The sequence below is a fragment of the Hylobates moloch genome, unplaced genomic scaffold (genome assembly GCF_009828535.3).
Source record: "Hylobates moloch isolate HMO894 unplaced genomic scaffold, HMol_V3 SCAFFOLD_8, whole genome shotgun sequence".
Classification (NCBI taxonomy): domain Eukaryota; kingdom Metazoa; phylum Chordata; class Mammalia; order Primates; family Hylobatidae; genus Hylobates; species Hylobates moloch.
In genome coordinates, this window is record NW_026652283.1 from 95748267 (window position 1) to 95770802 (window position 22536).

General features: G+C 35.1%; 1 protein-coding gene across 50 annotated transcripts in view; it reads left to right on the plus strand.

Moving 5' to 3' along the window:
* The window catches only part of CLASP2 (cytoplasmic linker associated protein 2), a 226429-nt gene that overhangs the window by 74970 nt on the left and 128923 nt on the right, over positions 1-22536 (plus strand). For 26 of the 50 annotated variants that reach the window (XM_032162156.2, XM_032162161.2, XM_032162173.2 and 23 more), the window contains 3 exons: positions 10756-10835; positions 16674-16766; positions 21520-21665. In XM_032162156.2, the coding sequence (XP_032018047.1) occupies positions 10756-10835; positions 16674-16766; positions 21520-21665 (319 nt within the window). Of the gene's footprint in view, positions 1-10752; positions 10836-16673; positions 16767-21519; positions 21666-22536 lie in introns of all 50 variants that reach the window. The other 24 variants (XM_032162155.2, XM_032162167.2, XM_058442679.1 and 21 more) reach the window with 1 other exon arrangement.

Below are 22536 nucleotides of genomic sequence, written 5' to 3' on the forward strand. Positions count from 1 at the left end.
AAGTAGCTTTCATGAGTATAGTAATTAATCACTTAAAGATTTTATCAGCCATCTAGGCAACAGCCTTTCTGCCAAAAATAAGGGAGAAGCCTTCATTCCTTTCTCCTTTTTCTCTTCCTCTTCCTCCTCCTTTTTCTTCTTCTTCTTTGTTTTGGCAATTGCGGGTATATTCTTGTTTCTTTCTTTTATCACAGCTCATTTAGGTTTATTGCCCATTTTTCTATCTAAGAAAAGAGCTCCTGGCCAGAGGATATTGATATTACTTCTAAAAAAAATGCCATTCTTGAGTGTCAGTCCTTTGAAAATTTAACTTTAGTTTTTTGGGTCTTGGCAAAGACTTGTTGATTTTTAAATTGGTTGTAGAAAGTTTTCTTAAGAGTTGTAGAATTTTTGAGTTGGAAAAGACCTTGGGAGTCACATAGTTCTTTAATAAAATTCCTGATAGATGATGATTCAACTTGATTGAAGTAGTACTATCTGCTCTGAATTAAAATTTAGAACAAAAATCACCTGCCGTGGCACTACACATGGACATAATCAACTGCTAAATTATGATTTGTTTTCTTCCAGTTACTTTTCCAATTATTTTTACATATACAAATATTTTCTTGGGAAAAGAACAAAATTGGCGCTATTCATTGTGTAGTTTTTTGTAACTTATATTTTACCCTAAGCATTTTCTCATTGTCTTAAATTATTAATTGAAAATTATTCATGGCTAAATAATACCTAGGTTGCCATAAGCCTTTTCTCCTTCTATAAACCGTGTCAGCATTCTTTTATATATATCTTTCAGCACATCTGCAATGATTTCTTTGGAATAAATTTCTAAAGTTCACTGGATCAAAAGATGCAGGAATTTTTAGTGTTCTTTCAGTTTGGCAAAATATTTTCCAGAAACAAGCCCATGTCAATTCTGAATAAACAAATTCTTTTTTATGTTGCATTAAAATCTACCTCCTTGTAGCATATGCAGGGAAAATGAATTATTTGTCAACATGCTTTCAAATACTTGAAGATTGTTCTATTTCTCTTTATGACTATTCTGTTTTCTGGACTGTACATTATCTTTCCCATGATTTTACACTGAATGGTGGTGATTCAGTCTCAATGTGTTATTTGCTACTCTGAGGTATATAATAAATAGATGTGATTAGCTTCTAATTAAAGGAACATAGTAGGTGGAAATGTATAGTAGTGGTGTAAGCCAGACGCAACCCACTGGGTTTGACAAATCTCTTTTCAAGTAAGATTACCAAAATAAAAAAAATACAGTGAGCTTCTTTGGAATCGTGACTTAATCTGCTTTTGTAGTTTGGGAATGTATTTTACTTCTTCTAGAGATATATATCAAGATTAGGGCTGTATGCTATTTTTAGCAAAGTATCCTATCCAGTTAATTAAAGCTCATAAGTCTTGTGTTTAATCTTTAGTGTATGTTAATTTGCTTTGTTCTTTGGCCTTCATATGCCAACCTTTTCTTCTCATATTGCATTAATAATTGTGTAGCCTTTAAGCCAAGGAGACTTGAAAAAAAGGCTATGGCTAGGTTCATACAGTATATATATCATTGCTATAAAAATCCATATTATGTAAGTGTCAAAAGTGTTACCTTTGTGCCTTACTAATTAGAATACGGATAAAGTAAATTCTCAAATAGTCTATTTTCTGAATAACACTTGTAACTTCATAATAGGAATTTAGATAAACACATTTTTCTTTCTTTTGGCTCATGGTTACTAGAATTGCTGAAAGTACCTGATTATTTAAAATACTTATATCTTTACAGTATTTTACGTAACAATTTTTAATACAATTCTTTAATGTTCTTATACATATTCTTTCATTTAAATTTCAAAATGAAAGATTCTGAGATTTAAATGAAAGAATGTATATATAAGAACATCTCTGAGCAAACTGATTTTACTGATGAGCAAACTGCAGTTTGGAGAAGTAACTTGCCAGGGTCATTTATCTAATAAGAGGGCAAAGCACAAAAATCACTTTGCTATACTGCCATCATACTAATTTCTATTGGTAAATAAGGTTTCTTTTAGATTTTATAGCACTGAGATTGTAATCTACAGAAATGATCACTACTTTTCGGCATCCGTAAATCAGTCGTTTTAAAGCTCAACTAGTATGATTCCCAGCAAAATAGAGCATTTGGAATAAGCAGACCTTTAATTTTTACATTGTAAATAAAAATGCTTTTCAGTATTTTCTTGTTGAAATTGCCTTCTTCAAGTTTATTTTCTGGGTTATAATATCCCTATTCCTGTATCAATCATTTTGGCTGCTACTCTTTTTTAAAAATAAGGGTTGAATTAGATGATAATATAATTATCATTTTTAAAATAACTAGTACCAGATTTTGAGGTTAGTGATTTGTCATTGAAGCTTGTATGTAATCATTGAGACACGTCACTGACCAAATCTTCAATTCTTAAAGTTCTCTTTTACTCACTCACTCACTCATTCATTCATTCATTCAAGTGGACAGTGTATTTTCTCTATATTGTTTCTATCTATGTCAAAGACTACTTTGAAATGGTTTTAACTTTCAGTTCTTATAATTAGGTAATTACTGCCATTTTACATTTAGTAGTACTTACTGATCTTTGTGATATTTTCTATTTGTTTTACTTCACTTTATGTCTAACCTGAGATTTTAAGAATGTCCAAATATCTATTTTCTACAAATGATGCTAGTTACTCCCATTTTTCCCTTCATGCAGCATTCCCATTTTTCCCAAAAAATTGTTTTTCTTTTGAACAAATAAAGATCACAAGAATCAGTATATGTAATAAAATAAATCTTAAGTGTTTTGTTTTTTAATTCTGGAATCCAAAATTTTGACTAGTAGACCTTATTATTTTGTTTTTGAGCTTTCTGTGAAACCAAATAACACTTTTGTGTTTTGGTTTTGTTTTCTTCCTCTCTTCTTCCCTTACTGAAGAAGATACTAAAACTCAGAAGATTTTCACCTTAAAGGGGTGTTAAAGATCATCTGACCCAGATTCAGGAAAAGAGATTGAGCCTCAGAGCATTGAATGATGTGCCCAAGATCAGATGGTTATTAGTAACCATCTAATGAGATGAGATGAGATGAGAACCCAGTGCTTGACCACACTGTCAGGGGCTTCCTCTTGGATCATCTCTGGGTAATCTCCTAAGTAATACTGCATATCATACGTATTTATTATTTTTCATCCCATATAGCAGATCACTTTTATTGAAATCTGGAATTTAGGGTTGACCAGTCGCCAGTCTGTCTGAAATTACTGTGAATCCCAGATCATTGACTATCCATCCCTGATGCTTTCTCTCTTAACGTTGATTATACAATACATATGATTTGAGTAAATAACATATATTTTAACTATAAAATACTAAGTTGCATTATTTCTTACTATGTATAAGAATATGTGTTTTACTGTAATTATATTATTTGACCCCAATTTTGTTTTACTTCCTGTGCAAAAATTAAAGTGACAAAGACATTTTATTATACAAGGTTTATTTGTTTAAGAATGTTTATTTGTTTATTATCCAAGGTTTATTATACAAGGTTTATTTGTTTAAGAATGTTTAAGAAAAGAGAAATTAAGCCAACTAAAGACCTAGCCTTTCTATGGATAAGTTACTGTTTCTATTTACATTTGTATATAGAGCTTACTATGTGCAAGGCTCCACGTTAATCAACAAAGAGGACCATATCAGGGCTGGACATGGTGGCTCACACCTGTAATATCAGCACTTGGGGAGATGGAGGTGGTGGATTGCTTGAGCCCAGGAGTTTGAAACCAGCCTGTGCTCCATGGCAAAACCCTGTCTGTATACAAAATACAAAAATTATCTGGGTGTGATGGCCCATGCCTGTAGTCCCAGCTACTAAGGAGGCTGAAGTGGGAGGATCGCTTGAACCCAGGAGGTTGAGGCTGTAGTGCATGATGATCACACCACTGCACTCCAACCCATGTGATAGTGATACCTTGTCTCCAAAAAAAGGACCATATGGAATGTTTAATTCATGGTGCTAAACTTCCAAAAAGATACAGTACCTTCCCATTGTTCTGCCAACTAGTGTTAATTATTGTTAGCATTTTGGTCCTCCCATACTTTATTTGCCTATACTTTTTGACTGAAATTTGGGTGTTAGAAAATTGTGAAGTCTCTTATAGGAATACAAATTGAAGGTTTACCTCAGAAAAGAGTGAAATGTTATTATTATAGATCTCACATATAAAGAATTTTCCATTAGTTAAAATCATTATAGTTGATCCATGTGAAGTAGAAGTTACAATAACTGCATGCTTGGCTTACATTTATCACATACATTCTAATACAGTTGACTTGGTAAGAAGCGTTGTTTCTATAAAGGACATGTGAATATAAACTATTTTTTTCATCAACTGATCATTTCTTTCTTTAAAAACCAGTTTATGTGTTTCTTACTAATGAAAAGAATTGAGGCTGGGCACGGTGGCTCACGCCTGTAATCCCAGCACTTTGGGAGGCCTAGGCGGGCAGCTCACGAGGTCAGGAGATCGAGACCATCCTGGCTAACACGGTGAAACCCTGTCTCTACTGAAAATACAAAAAAAAATTAGCCGGGCATGGTGGCAGGCGCCTGTAAGTCCCAGCTGCTCGGGAGGCTGAGGCAGGAGAATGGCGTGAACCTGGGAGGTGGAGCTTGCAGTGAGCCAAGATTGCACCACTGCACTCCAGCCTGGGCAACAGGGCGAGACTCCGTCTCAAAAAATAAATAAATAAAAATAAAAAAAGAATGAAAATCATCCTCATTGTTAAATCAAACAATGGAGAATTTTAAAAAACTTTAATAACATCTTGCCTCTCTAATCTCATCACCCTGAGGTGTAACTAATGTTAAGTTTGATATGTATCCTTCCACGTATTACTCCATGTTCATTTATGTAGGCACTCATATTAGGTTTTATTTTTCCCATATTAAACATACTGATAAAAACTTCGCAAGTTGCTTTTTTTCACAGAACATCTTTCAGTATCAAGAATGACAGCTATTGCATCCTTTTAATTAGTGATACAGTATTCCACATTATTGATGCACCATGATTTAATAAACTTTCCCTGTCGATGTCATTGAGGTTGTTTGCATGTTTAGGTCATTACAGAAAATACAGATCTTCATGTACTTACATGTTTTGAAATTCTGCTGCTTCTATTTTATAAAATAGATTCCTCTAAATGGTTTTATGTGTTTTTAATTTTAATAAAGACAACATTTTACCTTCTGCAGCACTGAATATACCAGCCTCATTAATTATTGCCATTGTGATGGGTAAAAAACAATGATTCTTTAATTTGCATTTTTTTCCTCCACCTATCTGTCTGGCCAACAGCTTGCAAATATTTACTGACGGCTTTTAGTGTGCTGCTATTTTTGAAGTCTCTGGGAGATGTAAATGAACATGAAGACCTTGGCCTCCTGGAGTTTATATTCTAGTGAAGTTCAGATTTTTTCTTTTTTCTTTTTTTTTTTTTTTTGAGGTGGAGTCTTGCTCTCTTGCTAAGGCTGGAGTGCGGAGGCATGATCTCGGCTCACTGCAACCTGCACCTCCCAGGTTCAAGCGATTCTCCTGTCTCGGCCTTTCAAGTAGCTGGGACTACAGGTGCCCACCACCATGCCCAGTTAATTTTTGTATTTTTAGTAAAGATGGAGTTTCAGCATGTTGCCTGGCTGGTCTGGAAATCCTGACCTCCAGTGATCCGCCTGACTTGGCCTTCCAAAGTGCTGAGATTACAGACGTGAGCCACCACACCTGAGAGTTCTATAATGTTATCTGTAACAGTTCCCTTATCAGTTTTTATCTCTGTGACATTGACTTTTTGGAGTCTAGGCCAGTTGTTTTTTAAGATTGTCTTGTATTTTTTATTTGTCTCATTTCTTTGTGATGTTATTTTTTTCTGTAGCTTTTTTATTTTCTGTAAGTTTATTAACCTATATATTCACTTCCTTTTAGTCAGCTTACCTACATATTTAAGTTTTCTCAGTTGTCCTAAGAATATTTTTTATAGCTTTTAACATTCAAACCAGGATATACTTATTCTTTCTTGGATAGTTGGTAATTTACTGTTTATTTCTCAGGTGATTTTGTCTTTAAACAAAATTTTTGACCAGGCATAGTGGCTCACACCTGTAATCCCAGCACTTTGGGAGGCCGAGGTGGGCGGATCACTTGAGGTCAGGAGTTCAATACCAGCCTGGCCAATATAGTAAAACCCTGTCTCCACTACAAATACAAAAATTAGCCAGATGTGGTGGCACTTGCCTATAGTTCCAGCTACTCTGGAGGTTGAGGCAGGAGAATCGCTTGAACCCAGGAGGTGGAGGTTGCAGTGAGCTGAGATCACACCACTGCACTTCAGCCTGGGCAAGAGAGCAAAACTCCATCTCAATAAATAAAATAAATAAACAAAAATTTTTTTCCTGACTTTAGCCAGCTGTCTTTTCATATCTTCTATATATAGTCAGTATTTTTTATATTCTCATTCATCTTCCTTTTATACCTATAATTGCTGTTTAGTTATATTGAATTTATGTTGGAGAATTGTGTTATAGTTTTTTCCTTCTTGGTAGGTGTTTTTTTTTTTTTTTTTTAATTTTAGGGAGTTACTTTTATCAGCAGAAAATATTTCTGTTCCTTTGTTTTCTTATTGGAGCACAGTATAGATTTCAGATTATTTATTTTGTTTATGATGATATATTGGATTTTCATAGACCTTAAGTAACAAGTGGATTCCGTGAGGCCAGGAAAAAAAGGTTTGCTTAGTTTTTAAGTTTAAGAGGGCCCTCTTCTGTTGGTATAGTGAAATGCACCTTCTTTACTACATAATTTGTTGGGGTCTTTCTACTTCTGATTCTGTGATTACCATCTTATTTGAATAGAGCCCTTATTTTTTGTTTCTTCCTTTATCCACCAAGATTCAAAAGGATACCTCCCACTTCTAATTGCTGTTTACTTCTTGTCCTACAGAGAACTTTAGTTGGTGTCTACGTTATACAACTACCAGGATTCTTTTCTACACAGTTTCCTCTGATTTTTTTCAGTAAGGGCTCTGTAGTTAACATTGCTTGTCTTGGATGTTTATATTTTCCTCAATTACTTGAAATGAAATTTGAAGTGTTATTTGTCTCTTATTTGTATTAAAAGCAAGGGCTATGGGTAATTTTATTTGCTCTCTGTGGGTTTTGGAATATTTATTTGTATATTTGATTTGAGTTTGGATGCCTACCATTTTCCTAAGGGAAGTAGAATGTCTACTGTAAGTTTTAATACTGGATAAGGAAAAACTTTTTTAAAAAACTGAATAATCCATTGTCTCTGCATTTTGTTGAATTTTGGGACATTATTACTGAATAGTTTCTACCTTCCCCTTTGATCTGAATCACTTCTTTTTCATATATCAAAATTTCTTACACTTGTGAGTCTGTTTCTGAACTTTCCATTTTATTTATTTGGTTAGTTGGTCTATCCCTGCACTAAAACCTAATTCTCCTAGTTATTTCAGCTTTGTAAGTCTTGATGTCTGATAGCGTTAAGTAGCCCCTCTTTTCTTCTGCAGGAATGTTTGGCCCATTGCTCTTCCAGACAGATTTTATAATCAGCTTGACAAGTTCCACAAGAAACCTTTTTGGAAGCTTGATTATTATTGCAACACCTAGGGAAGACTGGACACTTCATGATACCATTCCTTCTTGTTCATGAGCCTGGAATATCTCTCCATTTATTTCATTTGTAATTTTTTTTTTCTTTTTTGAGACAGAGTCTCACTCTGTCACCCAGGCTGGAGTGCAGTGGCACGATCTCAGCTTACACTCACTGCAACCTCTGTCTCCCAGGTTCAAGCAATTCTCGTGCCTCAGCCTCCCAAGTAGCTGAGATTACAGGCACACACCACCACTCCTGGCTGGGTTTTTTTTTATTTTTTTATTTTTTATTTTTAATAGACATGGTTTCTTCATATTGCCCAGGCTGGTCCCAAATTCCTGAGCTCAGGCAATCTGTCTGGCTCAGCCTCCCAGATTACAGGTGTGAGCCACTGCGCCCGGCTCTCCATTTATTTCAGTGCTTTAATATTACATTAAAAATTATTATTTTCCCAAATTTTTTCACTCTTTAAAATTTCTAACTTCATTGCTAGTGCTTAGCAATGGAATTGATTTTTCTATATTGATTTTATTTCCAGCTACCTTAGAAAGTTGAATTTTGAATGATTTTACTATATATGTGTGTGTGTATATATATATATATATAGACAACTAAAATTATATATATTTATTGTGTACCACGTGTTTTGAAATATGTATCCATTGTAGAATGGCTAAATTGAACAGTTAATTTATATATTATCTCACTTCAGTTTTTAGTGGTGAGAATACTTAAAATCTGTCAGCAATTTTCAAGAATACAATACATTGTTGTTAACTGTAGTCATGTTGTACAATAGATCTCTTGAACTTATTCCTTCTATCTTAACTGAAATTGTATATCCTTTGTTGGTCAAATGATATTTTTTGGGTTTTCTATCTACACCAGTGAGTGAGAAACTACATCTGGCAGGCCAAATCTGGCTATCTGGTTTTGTAAATAAAGTTTTATTGAAACACAGCCACACTCATTCATTTGCAGAGTTGAGTAATTGCAGCAGAGACCATATAGCCCTTGAAGCCTAAAATATTACTGTGTGGCCCTTTATAGATAAAGTTTGCCACTCCCTGATACCATCATACCATTTTAAATAGTAATGATGGTTTTCTTATATTCATTTTCAGCGCATCTAATTTTTTCCACTTGTAGTCTAAAAAATTACTTTTGCTAGGTACACAGTTTAGATAATAGTTTGCCAATATTTTCTTCTTTCAAAACTTGCAAGATATTATGAGTATATTCTCCCTGGCTTCCACTATTGCACTTGAGAAATCTGTTGTTCAAATTGTTGTTCCTTTCTAGGTGATCTCTTCTTTCTCTGATTACTGTCTCTGTCTTTGGAGTTGTGCAGTTACACTGCCAAGTTCTAGGTTTGGATTTCTTTTTATTTATCCTGCTTGGGTTATGTTGCACATCCTGAATTTATAAAGATTCTTGTTTCGTTAATCTGGAAATTTCACAGCTGTTATCTCTTGTTAAATATCTTTAAGACACCCCAATAGACATATGTTAGTTAGATATTCTCATGCTGTCCTTTGTATCTCTTTTTGTCTCTCCGTTTCCTTTTTCTCTTTGCCACATTTTGAGTAATGTATTCAGGTATATCTTCCAGCTCTCTAAGTTGTTCTTAAATATATTTAATTTTTAAAAAAATTTCAACTCTTGTATTACTCAGTTCAGATTGTTTCATCCCCCTACTCCCAAGTTCATCTGTTTATTCCTAATGGCCTCTTGTTGATTGGTCATCTTTGTGAGTCCATCCTTCTTTGTGAGTCTATCCTTCTTTGTGAGTCCATCCTTGATTTCTTTAAACATATATATTCACATCTGTTCTGTAGTCTGTACTGGACAATTCTAATATCGACAGTTCTCAAATCTATTATCTGTTCCCTGTGACTCTTGCCTTCTTGTGTATTTGATCTTTGATTGTGAACTCATTGCTTGAACTTAGTTGGTGGGAGTCCTTTGGGCCTACCAGAAACAACTTTCTTCCAGAGAAGATTTATTGCTGCTTGACACTGGGGAATCGTCAGTCAGAACTGCGTCAGCCTCTCTTGTCTCAACTCAAGAATTCTAGGGTACTCTGCCTCACTTATTGGTTGGGGACTTCGTTTTTGGATAGGATGAGCTGCAGAGTCACATTGTCAAAGGAGCCTACATTCAGGAATGAGAACTCAGGGGCTCCACAGATCTGGGACTCAGACCTCTAAGGAGAGGGTGGAGGCTAGTTGGTGCTGTGTGATGGCACAGTGAGCTGATTCAGTGAGTGTTAGAAAAACTGCAAACTGGAGTCAGGTGCTGCTCCTGGAATGAGTGGTCTACCAGAGTTGCTAGGATTCTACTGCAAATAATGGAAAGCAGTCAGGAAGAAACAGGTCCCTTCCTTTAGCTTCCAGTCTCTCTCCAACACCCCGTATTGCCAGAGTTTAAGAGGAGAGGAAACCATTAAAATCAACAGAAAAATTGGTTTAATGAATACTAGGTTCAGCATCTCAAAGCAGTGTATACATAGAAGAGTAGGTTTAGAGCTGAAAGAATAGCTTAATTATTGGCTCTTCAATAACTGCTGCCTACTAAGTTTACTTTTTTATTGTCAATGTGCAATAACGGAAGATTTGTTTGTGTAATTAATTTCAAGACTCTCAATTCTTTCATGAATGCTTTCCTGACCATAGTAGCATACACAGATTTTCTGCATCACACTCATTTATTGACATTTAGTGTCATTTTAAGTTGCTGTTCAACTTTTAAAATATTTATCCTTACTTATGTTTATGTGTGTTTGCTAGTGCATTGAATAGGGAGGTGGGTTTCAGGGCAGTGTTCTTACAGTTTGAATATTACAACCAGCCTAGCCTAGTACCTTATAATGAATCGGCATTACAAAGTACATTGACCTTTCTGAAATTTGGAGATTTTTTAAATGCTTTCTTATAAAATGGAATATCCTTCAAAATTATACTTATGTTGATATCAAAAGAGTTTTATTTTTCATGTTGTCATTAATGTTAAGATGCTTAAAAATGAACCTTAGGAAATTAATTTCCTTTTAATTAGCAGGTGCTTCTAAGGAAGGAGGTGCTGGAGCAGTTGATGAAGATGATTTTATAAAAGCTTTTACAGATGTCCCTTCTATTCAGGTAAGGCTACCAGTGGCACTCCCCATGAATATTGCCTGTGTTCCTGTTCATATAATTATTTGTCTCTATCCCTTAAGAATTCTTTTTTCCTTATATAGCTATATAAATGAAATATTTGACTTATTAATACCAAGCCATTATTTGTTGGTACAATTAGATTTTCAGGTGATTTTTCAGTGAGGCTGAAATAAAATTGAATCATATTGTTGAATCACATTACACTGCAATGTTCAGATTCTTAAATTAATGAGTTTTGAGCTCAGAGAATTAGATTAGTTGATGATAGAAATTTGGAAGTCATTCATATAGATATAATTGAAGTAAAGTGGACACATGCATAAATAAGAGTAGTATTTCCATGACTTAAAAATACACATAAGTGTTATATTGTACATAACATTCTACAACCTGACTTTTTACTCAGTGTTGTTTTTTATATTTTTTCGTGATGTAAAATTTGTGATTCTAGTTCATTCGTTTGGATTGATAGATGGTATTCTATTGTATGTACAGACCACAGTGCATGTATAGGTTGTTTCTAGTTTTTGGCTATTCCATACCATGCTGCAATGAATTTTTTTTTTTTTTTTTGAGATGAAGTCTAGCTCTGTTGCCCAGACTGGAGTGCAGTGGCACAATCTTGGCTCCCTGCAACCTCTGCCTCCTGGGTTAAAGTGATTCTCCTGCCTCAGCCTCCTGAGTAGCTGAGATTACAGGCGCCCTGCACCATGCCCAGCTAATATTTTGTATTTTTAGTAGAGACGGGGTTTCACTATGTTGGTCAGGCTGGTCTCGAACTCCTCACCTCAAGTGATCCACCCACCTTGGCCTCCCAAAGTGCTGGGCTTACAGGCGTGAGCCACCACACCAGCCTGCAATGAATATTTTTGTACATATGTCCTTGATTATTTGTAGGTAGGAGTTTCTTTAGGGTATAAACATAGGAGTAGAATTTCATAGTTATAATCTTTAAGTTTACTTAGATGTTACCCTGTAGGGTTGTTGTACCAGTTAAAACTCCTGTGAGAAAGGTATGATAGTTCTAATTTCATCACATCCTTGCCAATACTTGTTGTTGTCACTCAAAATATTTTTACCAGTATGATGGGTATGAATACTCTTTACCATGTCTATTTGAAAATATTCTCACATCGCTTTACTTGCAAACTACCTTCTATTGCCTGTATTACCTTTTTAGCTCTCTGAAAGGAAAATTATTCTTAAGGTATTTAAGATCTTAAAAAGTTACAAGAAAGCTTTAAAAAGTTTTCTGATTTGACTGTATTTTATCCCTTTATTGAGATATTTGTTTTTTCTTATTTTAAGATACTTTTTAAATAATAGGGAAAACATATCCCTTCCTCCTTTTGTGTTTTACAGGCTTTCATATAAGGGAAAGATTAGTGTTGTAGGAACAATCAGTAAAACTTCGTTGAACTTGAATGTTTTTATTGTTCGATATGTTCTTGTCAGACTGGTAACATCATGGTATGGGCAGCCAAGGGCTATTCAACTATATGGAGGGGAAAAAGCTATTTTATAATTACTCATTGCTTTCTTCCAGCTGGCCCTCTCTGCCACCCTCATCACCCTGTAAATGTTCCACACCTTCCGTTGTTCCCTCGGAAACATCTTTTTCGTAAGCAGCAACTCCCCTAAGTCTTTAACCCCATTTTTAAAGGGTCCGTTCAATATTCTTTTTGTTGTTGTTTGTTTTGTTTTTGTTTTTGTTTTTGAGGCGGAGTCTTGCTCTGTCGCCCAGGCTGGAGTGCAGTGGCGTGATCTCGGCTTACTGCAAGTTCTGCCTCCCGGGTTCACGCCATTCTCCTGCCTCAGCCTCCTGAGTAGCTGGGACTGCAGGCGCCCACCACCATGCCCGGCTAATTTTTTTTTTATTTTTAGTAGAGACAGGGTTTCACTGTGTTAGCCAGGATGGTCTTGATCTCCTGACCTCGTGATCCGCCCGCCTCCGCCTCCCAAAGTGCTGGGATTACAGGCGTGAGCCACCGCGCCTGGCCTCGTTCAATGTTCTTGCCTGATTAGAATCTGACTTTTTTTTTTTTACGCTCTTTAAAGATAAAGCTGTTTATTCTTGACTCTCATATTCTTAGTAATTATTCTTGACTCTCATACTCTTAGTAATTGATAATAAGTTTATTGTGCTTGCACTCCTCATTGTTACTTTGTGACCATTATTCCTATACCCATTTATATGAGGTTCATGCTCCCTGGTCAGCCTTTTTATTATTGGCATGTACTGATCTTGACAACATTCCAGTGCTGCCTAGGTTTGAATCCCAGCTCTACCACACTAGCTGTGTAACCTTAGGTACATTACTTAACCCCCTCTGTACTTCAGTTTCCTCATCTTAAAATAGGAATTATTGGTACATATGCCAAGGGTTATTGTGAGGCTATGACAGTACAGATGAAGTGTAAGAAGTATATGTTAGCTATTATTATTTTCCTAAATTTTCACACATTCCTGATGAATTCAGTTTCTAGACCTCCTCCTCACTTTCACTGTAGCTACCCAGTTCATAGTCACTCATTGGATTTTGAGGTCATCTGTGTGTTACCGTTATGTTTCCAAAGTCATTAATTGAAGTATCTCATTACTGACCAGAATCTCCTTGCTTTTTTAAGTACTCTAACAACTACTTCTGCATGATTTCAAGGATCTTCAGTCCATTGATTTTTCTACTCACGCTTTTTTTTTTTGAGACGGAGTCTCGCTCTGTCACCCAGGCTGGAGTGCTGGAGTGCAGTGGCGCCATCTCAGCTCACTGCAAGCTCCGCCTCCCGGGTTCACGCCATTCTCCTGCCTCAGCCTCTCCGAGCAGCTGGGATTACAGGCGCCCGCCACCACGCCTGGCTAATTTTTTATATTTAGTAGAGATGGGGTTTCACCATGGTCTCGATCTCCTGACCTCGTGATCCACCCACCTCGGCCTCCCAAAGTGCTGGGATTACAAGCGTGAGCTGTCGCGCCCAGCCTCTACTCACTCTCAGTTAATCATCTGTCACTTTATACTTTCCTTCTCATCTATACTTGATTTCCTTCTTATCTACGCTTTGATACCATGGTTTCTTGCAGTAGGACTGTACATATTATACTAAAATCCCTTGCTTCTCTGGCTTTTTTTTTTCATAACAAAGTATTAAGCAATGATTTTTTTAATACTCATTTTGCAAAACTACAACTGTGGATATTCCCAACTTTTTATTTTCTCTATGTCCTGAAACCGTGCTGCTAGAGAAAGTCACGTGTTAGGACTCATGATTTTTCCTGGAATTCACATAAAATGAACCCTCAACAATCTGATATGCTTACTATGTTTCTGTGATCAGTTATTTCTCTGCTTAATATAGCTATCAGACATGTTTCTTTCCTTTCTATCCATCAGCCTGTCTCTGTCCTCCTCTCTTCTCTCAGTATATGACCTAGCCCCTTACTTTAGTAAATAAGTAGTGAGCATCAAATGGGAACATGTTCTTTCTGTTACATTCTTCTCTACTGTACATTCCTTCTGTCCTGTTGCTCCAGGAACATGGTCCTTCTTCAAAGGCCAGCACCTCTACCAGTGCTCCAAAGCCTAGTATTTTCTGCTTCCTTAACACATTTACACAATCAGTAATCTCATGTGGGTTCAAGCTCTTTCTGTTTATCTCTTAACGTGGCTGGGTTCTTCAGTTTAAAAAACAAAAGTCTCACTGGACTCCATATCTTCCAGATACTATTTTTTATTTTGGCCCTCACAGTCAACTTTTCCAAAAGAGTTGTCTGTACTTGGTATTTCTATAACTTTACTTGTTACTCACTTCATCCGACTTCTTTTTATCTTATTCTTACATTGAAACAGGTCTTGAGTAAATTACTGATCATCGTTGAGGCACCAAACTCAACCAATTTGGGATTTTTTTTCTTGATTTTCTATCAGTATTTAGCACTGTTGACTATAGCCACTGTTTTGATGTTTAATTTTAGGTGCTTGTGATATGACGTTCTTCCATTTTATTCCCCCTACATCTTTGTCCACTTCATCTCTGTCTCTTTATAGGCACATCCTTCTCTACTTGCCTGTTGAATATTGGAGTTTCTTAAGGGTTAGTTCTGGGCCCTGTCTTCTCATTCTCTATTTTCTTGCTGAGTCACCTCCTTCAAACCCCTGGCTTCAGTTCCCACGTTTATCTAGATAATGCTGAGATTTTAACCTCCAAGCCAGACCTCTCCTGAGTTCCAAAATGATTTATCCACTGTGATTGTTTACCTAACATCCTCTTTCAGATGTCTCAAAGACACCTCAAACTTAACCTGTTTGAAATTGGAATAATGGTCTTCCAGTATTCTGTGTGTGTAAACCATTACTTAATCAATTACAAAAGTTAGAAACCTAGGAATCATTCTACTGCAACAGACACCTAACTTAGTGGGTTTTCAAGCTTCTTTTGCTTGTATGCCTGCTAAAAGAATGTTTAAAGAGTTATGTACCCCCTCACTGAAGTACGTTTTTGAGTTGAGTCTCTTCTTCCTTATTGGGGGAAGGGGAAACTTGCATTGTGTTCCAGGGGAATGCATCATAAGATTAGGGGTGGTAGAAGTTTCTGGAAAATGGCAGAGGGGTATTGTGAAGAGGTGAGAGGCAGGAAAGAGCTAGCTCAGAAGTTTCTTTAACCACATAACAGTGTTACCTGGTCACCATCTACCTCTTCAGCCTTGTCTCATGTCTTGTTCTCCTTTGCATTTACACGCACTCCTTCTTTCTCTCTTGCTCTTACTCTCTGTTAAGCAAAAGGTGAATTTAATAGCTGTTGAAAGTGAAAGATGTAAGGCAGTTTGATGAAGGGACTCAGTTAGTATCACCAGGAGTCTATTTCTCATTTCTAATTCCTCTGCATTGTCTCCTCCCATGGTCAACAATATGGTTATAGCTGTTCCGTACTCACACCTGGGTCATTAGCTCTTCTAGTTCCCTTTATACTTTTTATTCCTTACTCTGGCTTTCTTTCATTTACTTTGTCACAGAGCCTTTGCACATGCTATTAACTCTCCAGGGAAAACAAATCTGTCCACTTTGCCTAATGATATCCTACACATTCTTTAGCTCTCAGCTCAAGCTTGACTTTACTCGTAGGTCAAACCCCTCTTATGTATAAACTTTCATTTTCTTTTGTGGGACTTCCTATTTGTAGTTTCATATTTGATGTCATTTGATTGATTTTTAAAATCTCCCTGAGTATATTGTACTCTCCATAAGGCAAAGACCATGTCTATCTATTTTGGCTAACCATAGTCTCTCCATTGCCTAGCATAGTACCTCTGTGTTATGTGAATATTTGTTAAATGAATGAAAGAATAATGGTGAACAGCAGTTTGACAAAGGGTTGGCTCCAGAGGAAACAAAATGTAGCTATCCTGACTACAGTTTATCATGACAGAGGAGAGAAAATCAAAACTAACTTAAAACATGTCCTTTTTGTAATATTGGGTAATATGTATATGGATGCAATAAGATCGGTTATACACTCGAGGTCATTTTGAGAAATTAGACTTTTATTTATTCTTAGATATTTTACATCTTGTTTTTAAAATTACAAAGCATTTTGAGAGCATATTTGAAGTTATTCATGAGGGAAGAAATAGCAAAAATGGTAACAAGTAAGGAAGAAAAATAAAGCATTTTGTGTTATTGTCTATTATGTATTTCTATTCTCCATTAGAAATGGTGCTAGAATGAGAAATAAACTTATTAGGTGAAAGATTATTTTAAGCATGCGGGCATAATTTTGATATTGTTCATGGCAAGACATTGTTGTAATTCTCAATCTTTTTTTAAGATTTATTCTAGTCGAGAACTCGAAGAAACATTAAATAAAATCAGGGAAATTTTGTCAGATGATAAACATGACTGGGATCAGCGTGCCAATGCAGTAAGTTTTTGTCTTTAATTTTCTTCTTTCTTTATTGATGTTCCTTTTAAAAAACATGGAAATTCAGTAGTAGTACTATATGGTATTCACTTATAAAATAGAGAGTCTGATAGGTAACATTTCTTTCTGGAGAATATATTGATATAATACTCATTTTCTGATTTGGGATCGATTTTTATTTTGGTTCGGCTGATCAGATGGTGCCTATCCTACACATTTGGTAGCCTCACCACATGTGCTGTTTTTGACTGGTTGGTAAAATGTGAGATTCAGAGGGCTTTGGCCTTTTTGTGGACTTACATAGTTGCTTATTAGCACTATCCTCAGTCATGTAAGGTTTACCAATAAAGCAGTTCACTTTACCTGCATGCTCAGTGTTTTCATCGCATCAGTATAAATTCACAACAGGATGTGCATTTATCTGGGTTTTTTTCTTCTCATGTGAATGTGATGAATATTTCTCCTGTGATTTCATTTATAAAGGTCAGATACCCTTGAGTTAAGAATATTTTGTTTAACCTAAATTCCTTAAGGAAAATATTTGATAAAATTTAAAATAATATTTGTGTTGACAATAAGCAATCTATTTTTTAAATTTGTGAACTTACTGTTTACATAACCAAATTACATTTACCAAATGAGTACCTCAGAGTTTTCAAGAAGCCAGAGAAAAGGGCTGCATTTGAAGACTGTTCTGCTCTGAGAGGTCCCAATCTGGCTAATCATGAAAATCTCTATTTTGATTAATTAAATCAAATGCAGGGTCTTTTGACAAATATGGCTTTGATGACACTATGAACAAAGGACCATTTTTGTCTTTGTTAGGAAGTCTACATATCTTAAAACATTGAAATACTGTTTTTAACAGAGAGTGTTCCTCCAAATTTGTTAAATATGGCTCCTATTTCTTCAATTCTGAGATAAGTCTGATACAGATTTTTTGTCACAGGTGATCTATAGAGAAACATGACAGATTAAGTGTTATTAGTATAAAACGTGAACTTTTTACTTAAGGGTTTTTTTGGTTTTACTTAAAACTACCCATTTGGAAACAACAGATGGTCTTTTGATTTTTTTTTTCGTTAGAAAAATGACACAGGCTTTTTGTAATAAGTGAAACAATGCAGAAAACTACAGAGAAAAAGTTAATAGTTTCCTACCTATTAAAGAAACAAACTTTTGTGGAGGCTAAGATGGGGGGATTGCTTGAGCCCAGGAGTCTGAGGTTACAGTGAGCTATGATTGTACCACTGTGCTCCAGCCTGGGCAACAGAGTGAAACCCTGTCTCTAAAAAAAAAATTAAAAAAAAAAAAACTTCATTTTAGAGTATATCCTTTTCTGTGTTATATGTATTTAAACATATAATGACAAGATATGCACAATTTTCCCCTACTCTTTTTGTAAACCCAAAAAAAAAAAAAAAAGATCATACTTGATACATTACTTAGTAACTTGCTTTTTTTTTTTTGGCTTAACAAATCATGCTCATTCAGTACACCTGGTATAGATGTCAGGCACGTAATAAATAGTTGCTCAGGTATTTATTGAGTGCAGATTAATATGTACATATATTCTTTAGTTTAGTATATATACATGTAATTTGTGTGTGTGTTATAGGAATCTGATCTTTGTTTGTTTTTATACTTTAAGTTCTAGGGTACATGTGCACAACATGCAGGTTTGTTACATATGTATACATGTGCCATGTTGGTGTGCTGCACCCATTACTTGTCATTTACATTAGTTATATCTCCTAATGCTATCCCTCCCCCCACCCCACGACATGTAATTTTTATAATCATTTACCATTTGATGGATTTTCAGTTATTTTTTATTGTTTTGCTATTTTAACAGTGTTGCAATAAACATCCTTACACACATTTGTAACAATGGAGCTTTTATTTTTGTAGGTTAGATTTTAAAATGTGGGTTGTTGGGTAAAGAGTTGCTGCAATTTTATTTTAGTAGATGCTGCCAAAATATTTTGAACAAAGGTGTTAGTCATGTATAATCTTACAGTGTTTGACAGCATCTGTTTTCTTTTCAATTTTAAAAAATTTTTGCCATTGTGCTGGGGAGAAATGTGTCTTTGTGAATTTGTTTATCACTAGTAACTTTTAACATATTTAAATATATTTATTTTACCCAATTTAATCACAGGTTACAATAGTCTCCCCTTATCTATGGTTTCAGTTTCCATGGCTTCAGTTACTCATGGTCAACCATGGCCAGGAAATAAGAAGATACTTTGATAGAGAGAGACCCACGTTGACATGTTTATTACAATATATTGTTATAATTTTTCTATATTATTACTGTCATTAATCTCTTACTGTGCCTAATTTATAAATTAAACTTTATCATAGGTAAATATGTATAGGAAAAAAGCATATATAGGGTTCAGTACTATCTGAGGTTTTAGGCATCCACTGGGGGTCTTGGTACATATCCCTTGCAGGTAAGGGGAAACTACTATATTTGTCTTTTTCTTATTTTATTGTCATTCTTTGTGTATCATCTTATACGTTGCAGGTAATTTTATCCTACCGTATTTTGATTTTTATTTTCTTTTTAGTTATAATTTAGACACTTGAAAATTCTCCTCTGTTTATGATAGTTTTCCCTTCCTTGTATGCCCAAGATTGTATAATATTCTTTGGATTTTTTTTCTAATGTCCATAGCAGGGTCTTTTTACATTTACATCTTTATGCATCTGATTTAACTTCAAAGACATATTTTAAAATTTAAAAAACCTCTGAGTTAAATGTGAAATTATATACAATAATGGTATGATAAGTAGACTTTTAGCTTCTGAGTGTGTATGAGCACAGATGTGCATGTGTGTGTATCTCTTTTGATCAATGTAGTTTTATTATGTATGTCTGGTTTTCATGTGGATAACATTTGGCGATCAAATAGTGAAAAAGTAATGATTTTTCTTGTCTAGTTGCTCTGGCTAGGCCTTCTAGTGCTCTGTTGAATAAAAGTGTTGAAAGCAGGCATCCTTGTCTTATTCCAGACCTTAGAGGAAAGGCTTTCTGTTTTTCCCTATTCAGTATGATATTGGCTGTGGGTTTGTATTGTATTGTATTGTATTGTATTGTATTGTATTGTATTGTATTGTATTGTATTGTATTGTATTGTATTGTACAAACCACATGCAGGGAGAACAGTATGGAAGTTTCTTAAAAAATAATAAAAATAAAAATAAAACCACAATATAATCCAGCAATCTCACTGCTGGGTATATATCCAAAAGAAAAGAAATCAATATATTGGAAAGATATATACACTTTCTTGTTTATTGCAGCACTATTCACAAAAATCCAAGAGATGGAATATACCTGAATGTCCATCTGTTAATAAATGGATAAAGAAAATGTGGCACATATATACACTGGAATATTATTCAACCATAAAAAGGATGAAATCCTGTGGTTTGCAGCAACATGGATGGAACTGGAGGACATTATGTTTAGTGAAATAAGCCAGTCGCAGGAAGAAAAAGATTGCATGTTCTCACTAATATGTGGGACCTAAAAAAAAAATCGAACTTGAGATAGAGAGTAGAATAATGGTTACCATGGACTGAGAAAGGTAGTTGGGGGTTGGGCAGGGAGAATAAAGAGGAGATGGTTGAAGGGTACAAAAATACAGTTAGAGCAAGAATAAGATCCAGTGTTAGGCAGCACAATAGGGTGACTGTAGTTAACAATAATTTCTTGTATATTTCAAAATAACTAAAAGAGTGGAATTGGAATGTTCCTAACAGAAAGAACAGATTGATGTTTGAGGTGATGGATACCCCCATTACCCTGATTTGATTGTTACACATTGTGTGCTTTTATCAAAATATCACATGTACTTCATAAAAATGTGCAACTATTATGTATTCATAATAATTAAAAATTTAAGAAATGAAAAATTCAATAGCAGGTCAGATGTAGTGGCTCACTCCTGCTGGGAGGCCAAGGCGGGTGGATTCTTTGAGGCCAGGAGTTTGAGACCAGCCTGGCCAACACAGTGAAACCCCATCTCTACTAAAAATACAAAAATTATCCAGGCACGGTGGCATGTATCTGTAATCCCAGCTACTGGGGAGGCTGAGGCACGAAAACCACTCAAACCTGGGAGGTGCAGTTGCAGTGGGCTGCAGTGGCACCACTGCACTCCAGCCTGGGCAATGGAGCAAGACTCTGTCTCAAAAAAAAAAAAAAAAAAAAAAAAAAAGTTCCACAGCAAAAAAAAGTAATGCTAGAAGTTTCCAAATTTGGCACTTTTAAAAATAGGCTCCCTTAGTAGATAGTGATGGTAATGGTCACACAACATTGTGAATGCACTAAATGCCACTGAATTGTATACTTTAAAATGGTTAAAATAGTAAATTTTGTTCATTTGTATTTTACCACAATTAAAGACTCCCTATTATCACACTGGGGATTAAGCTAAAAGACAAACGAATAAATAAATAAAATAGATTCCCTTAAAACTTTAGAATTTATGTACTTATAGATTACATTTCTCTGTCGTGCTTATAACTAAATCTATAATGTTATTTTTCAGACAGCTTTTTGTTGGCCTATTTATTTACAAGATACATTTAATGCTACTAAAATGTCTGAATATACTAATGTAATGAAACATTATATATGTTTCATTTATTAGAAAGTTTGTTTGAATAATGTAGTTTAGATAGCTTCTTTTTTTGCACTTCCACCTTTTTTGTCAATAATGAAAATTCTTTATTTCAGCTGAAGAAAATTCGATCACTGCTTGTTGCTGGAGCTGCACAGTACGATTGCTTTTTTCAACATTTACGATTGTTGGATGGAGCACTTAAACTTTCAGCTAAGGATCTTAGATCCCAGGTGGTTAGAGAAGCTTGTATTACTGTAGCGTAAGTATATTCCTTTTACGATGTGTTTTTTATGAATGAATTTAGTACTCACTGATTCAGTGCTCATTAAGTCAAGCAGTAGCAAGATAGCCAAAAAAAGTATATGATCCAAAAATTATTTTTGTTATACATAAGGATTCAATCTGTATGATTTAAAAAAAATTCCTTAACAGCTCTTTATAGCAACATTTTAAGGTTGGTATAAAGATATTTAAAATATCTAAAGCCTACTGGTGGATTTTTTATCATTAATTCTTCAAGTATAAGATGAAATGAATGGGTCTGGAAACTGGCTGTATTCACTTTTCTCACTACTAATTTGTGTATTAAACACTCAATTTCTGATATTTTGGCAATTATTCTGGCATTACAACATGCATCATTAACTTAGCAAAACCTAAACTTTAAGTTTGTAGTCTTCCACAATACAAGGATGGTAGAACTTACTATTTACTATTTCTGACCTAAGCAGTGTTGTTGCATATGCATTCCTTTGAAGATAGAGAACACAAAAGTGCCTACTAGCAATATTTCTAATCAGGATTGTAGTAGATATTCTAGTCAGAAATGAAGAAAAAAAAGGCAATATAAAGATTGCAAGAAAAGGAACAAAACTGCCATTATTATTTTTTTTTTCCCATAATTTTTTTTTATTATACTTTAGGGTTTTAGGGTACATGTGCACAATGTGCAGGTTTGTTACATATGTATCCATGTGCCATGTTGATTTCCTGCACCCATTAACTCATCATTTAGCATTAGGTGTATCTCCTAATGCTGTCCCTCCCCACTCCCCCAACCCCACAACAGTCCCCGGAGTGTGATGTTCCCCTTCCTGTGTCCATGAGTCCTCATTGTTCAATTCCCACCT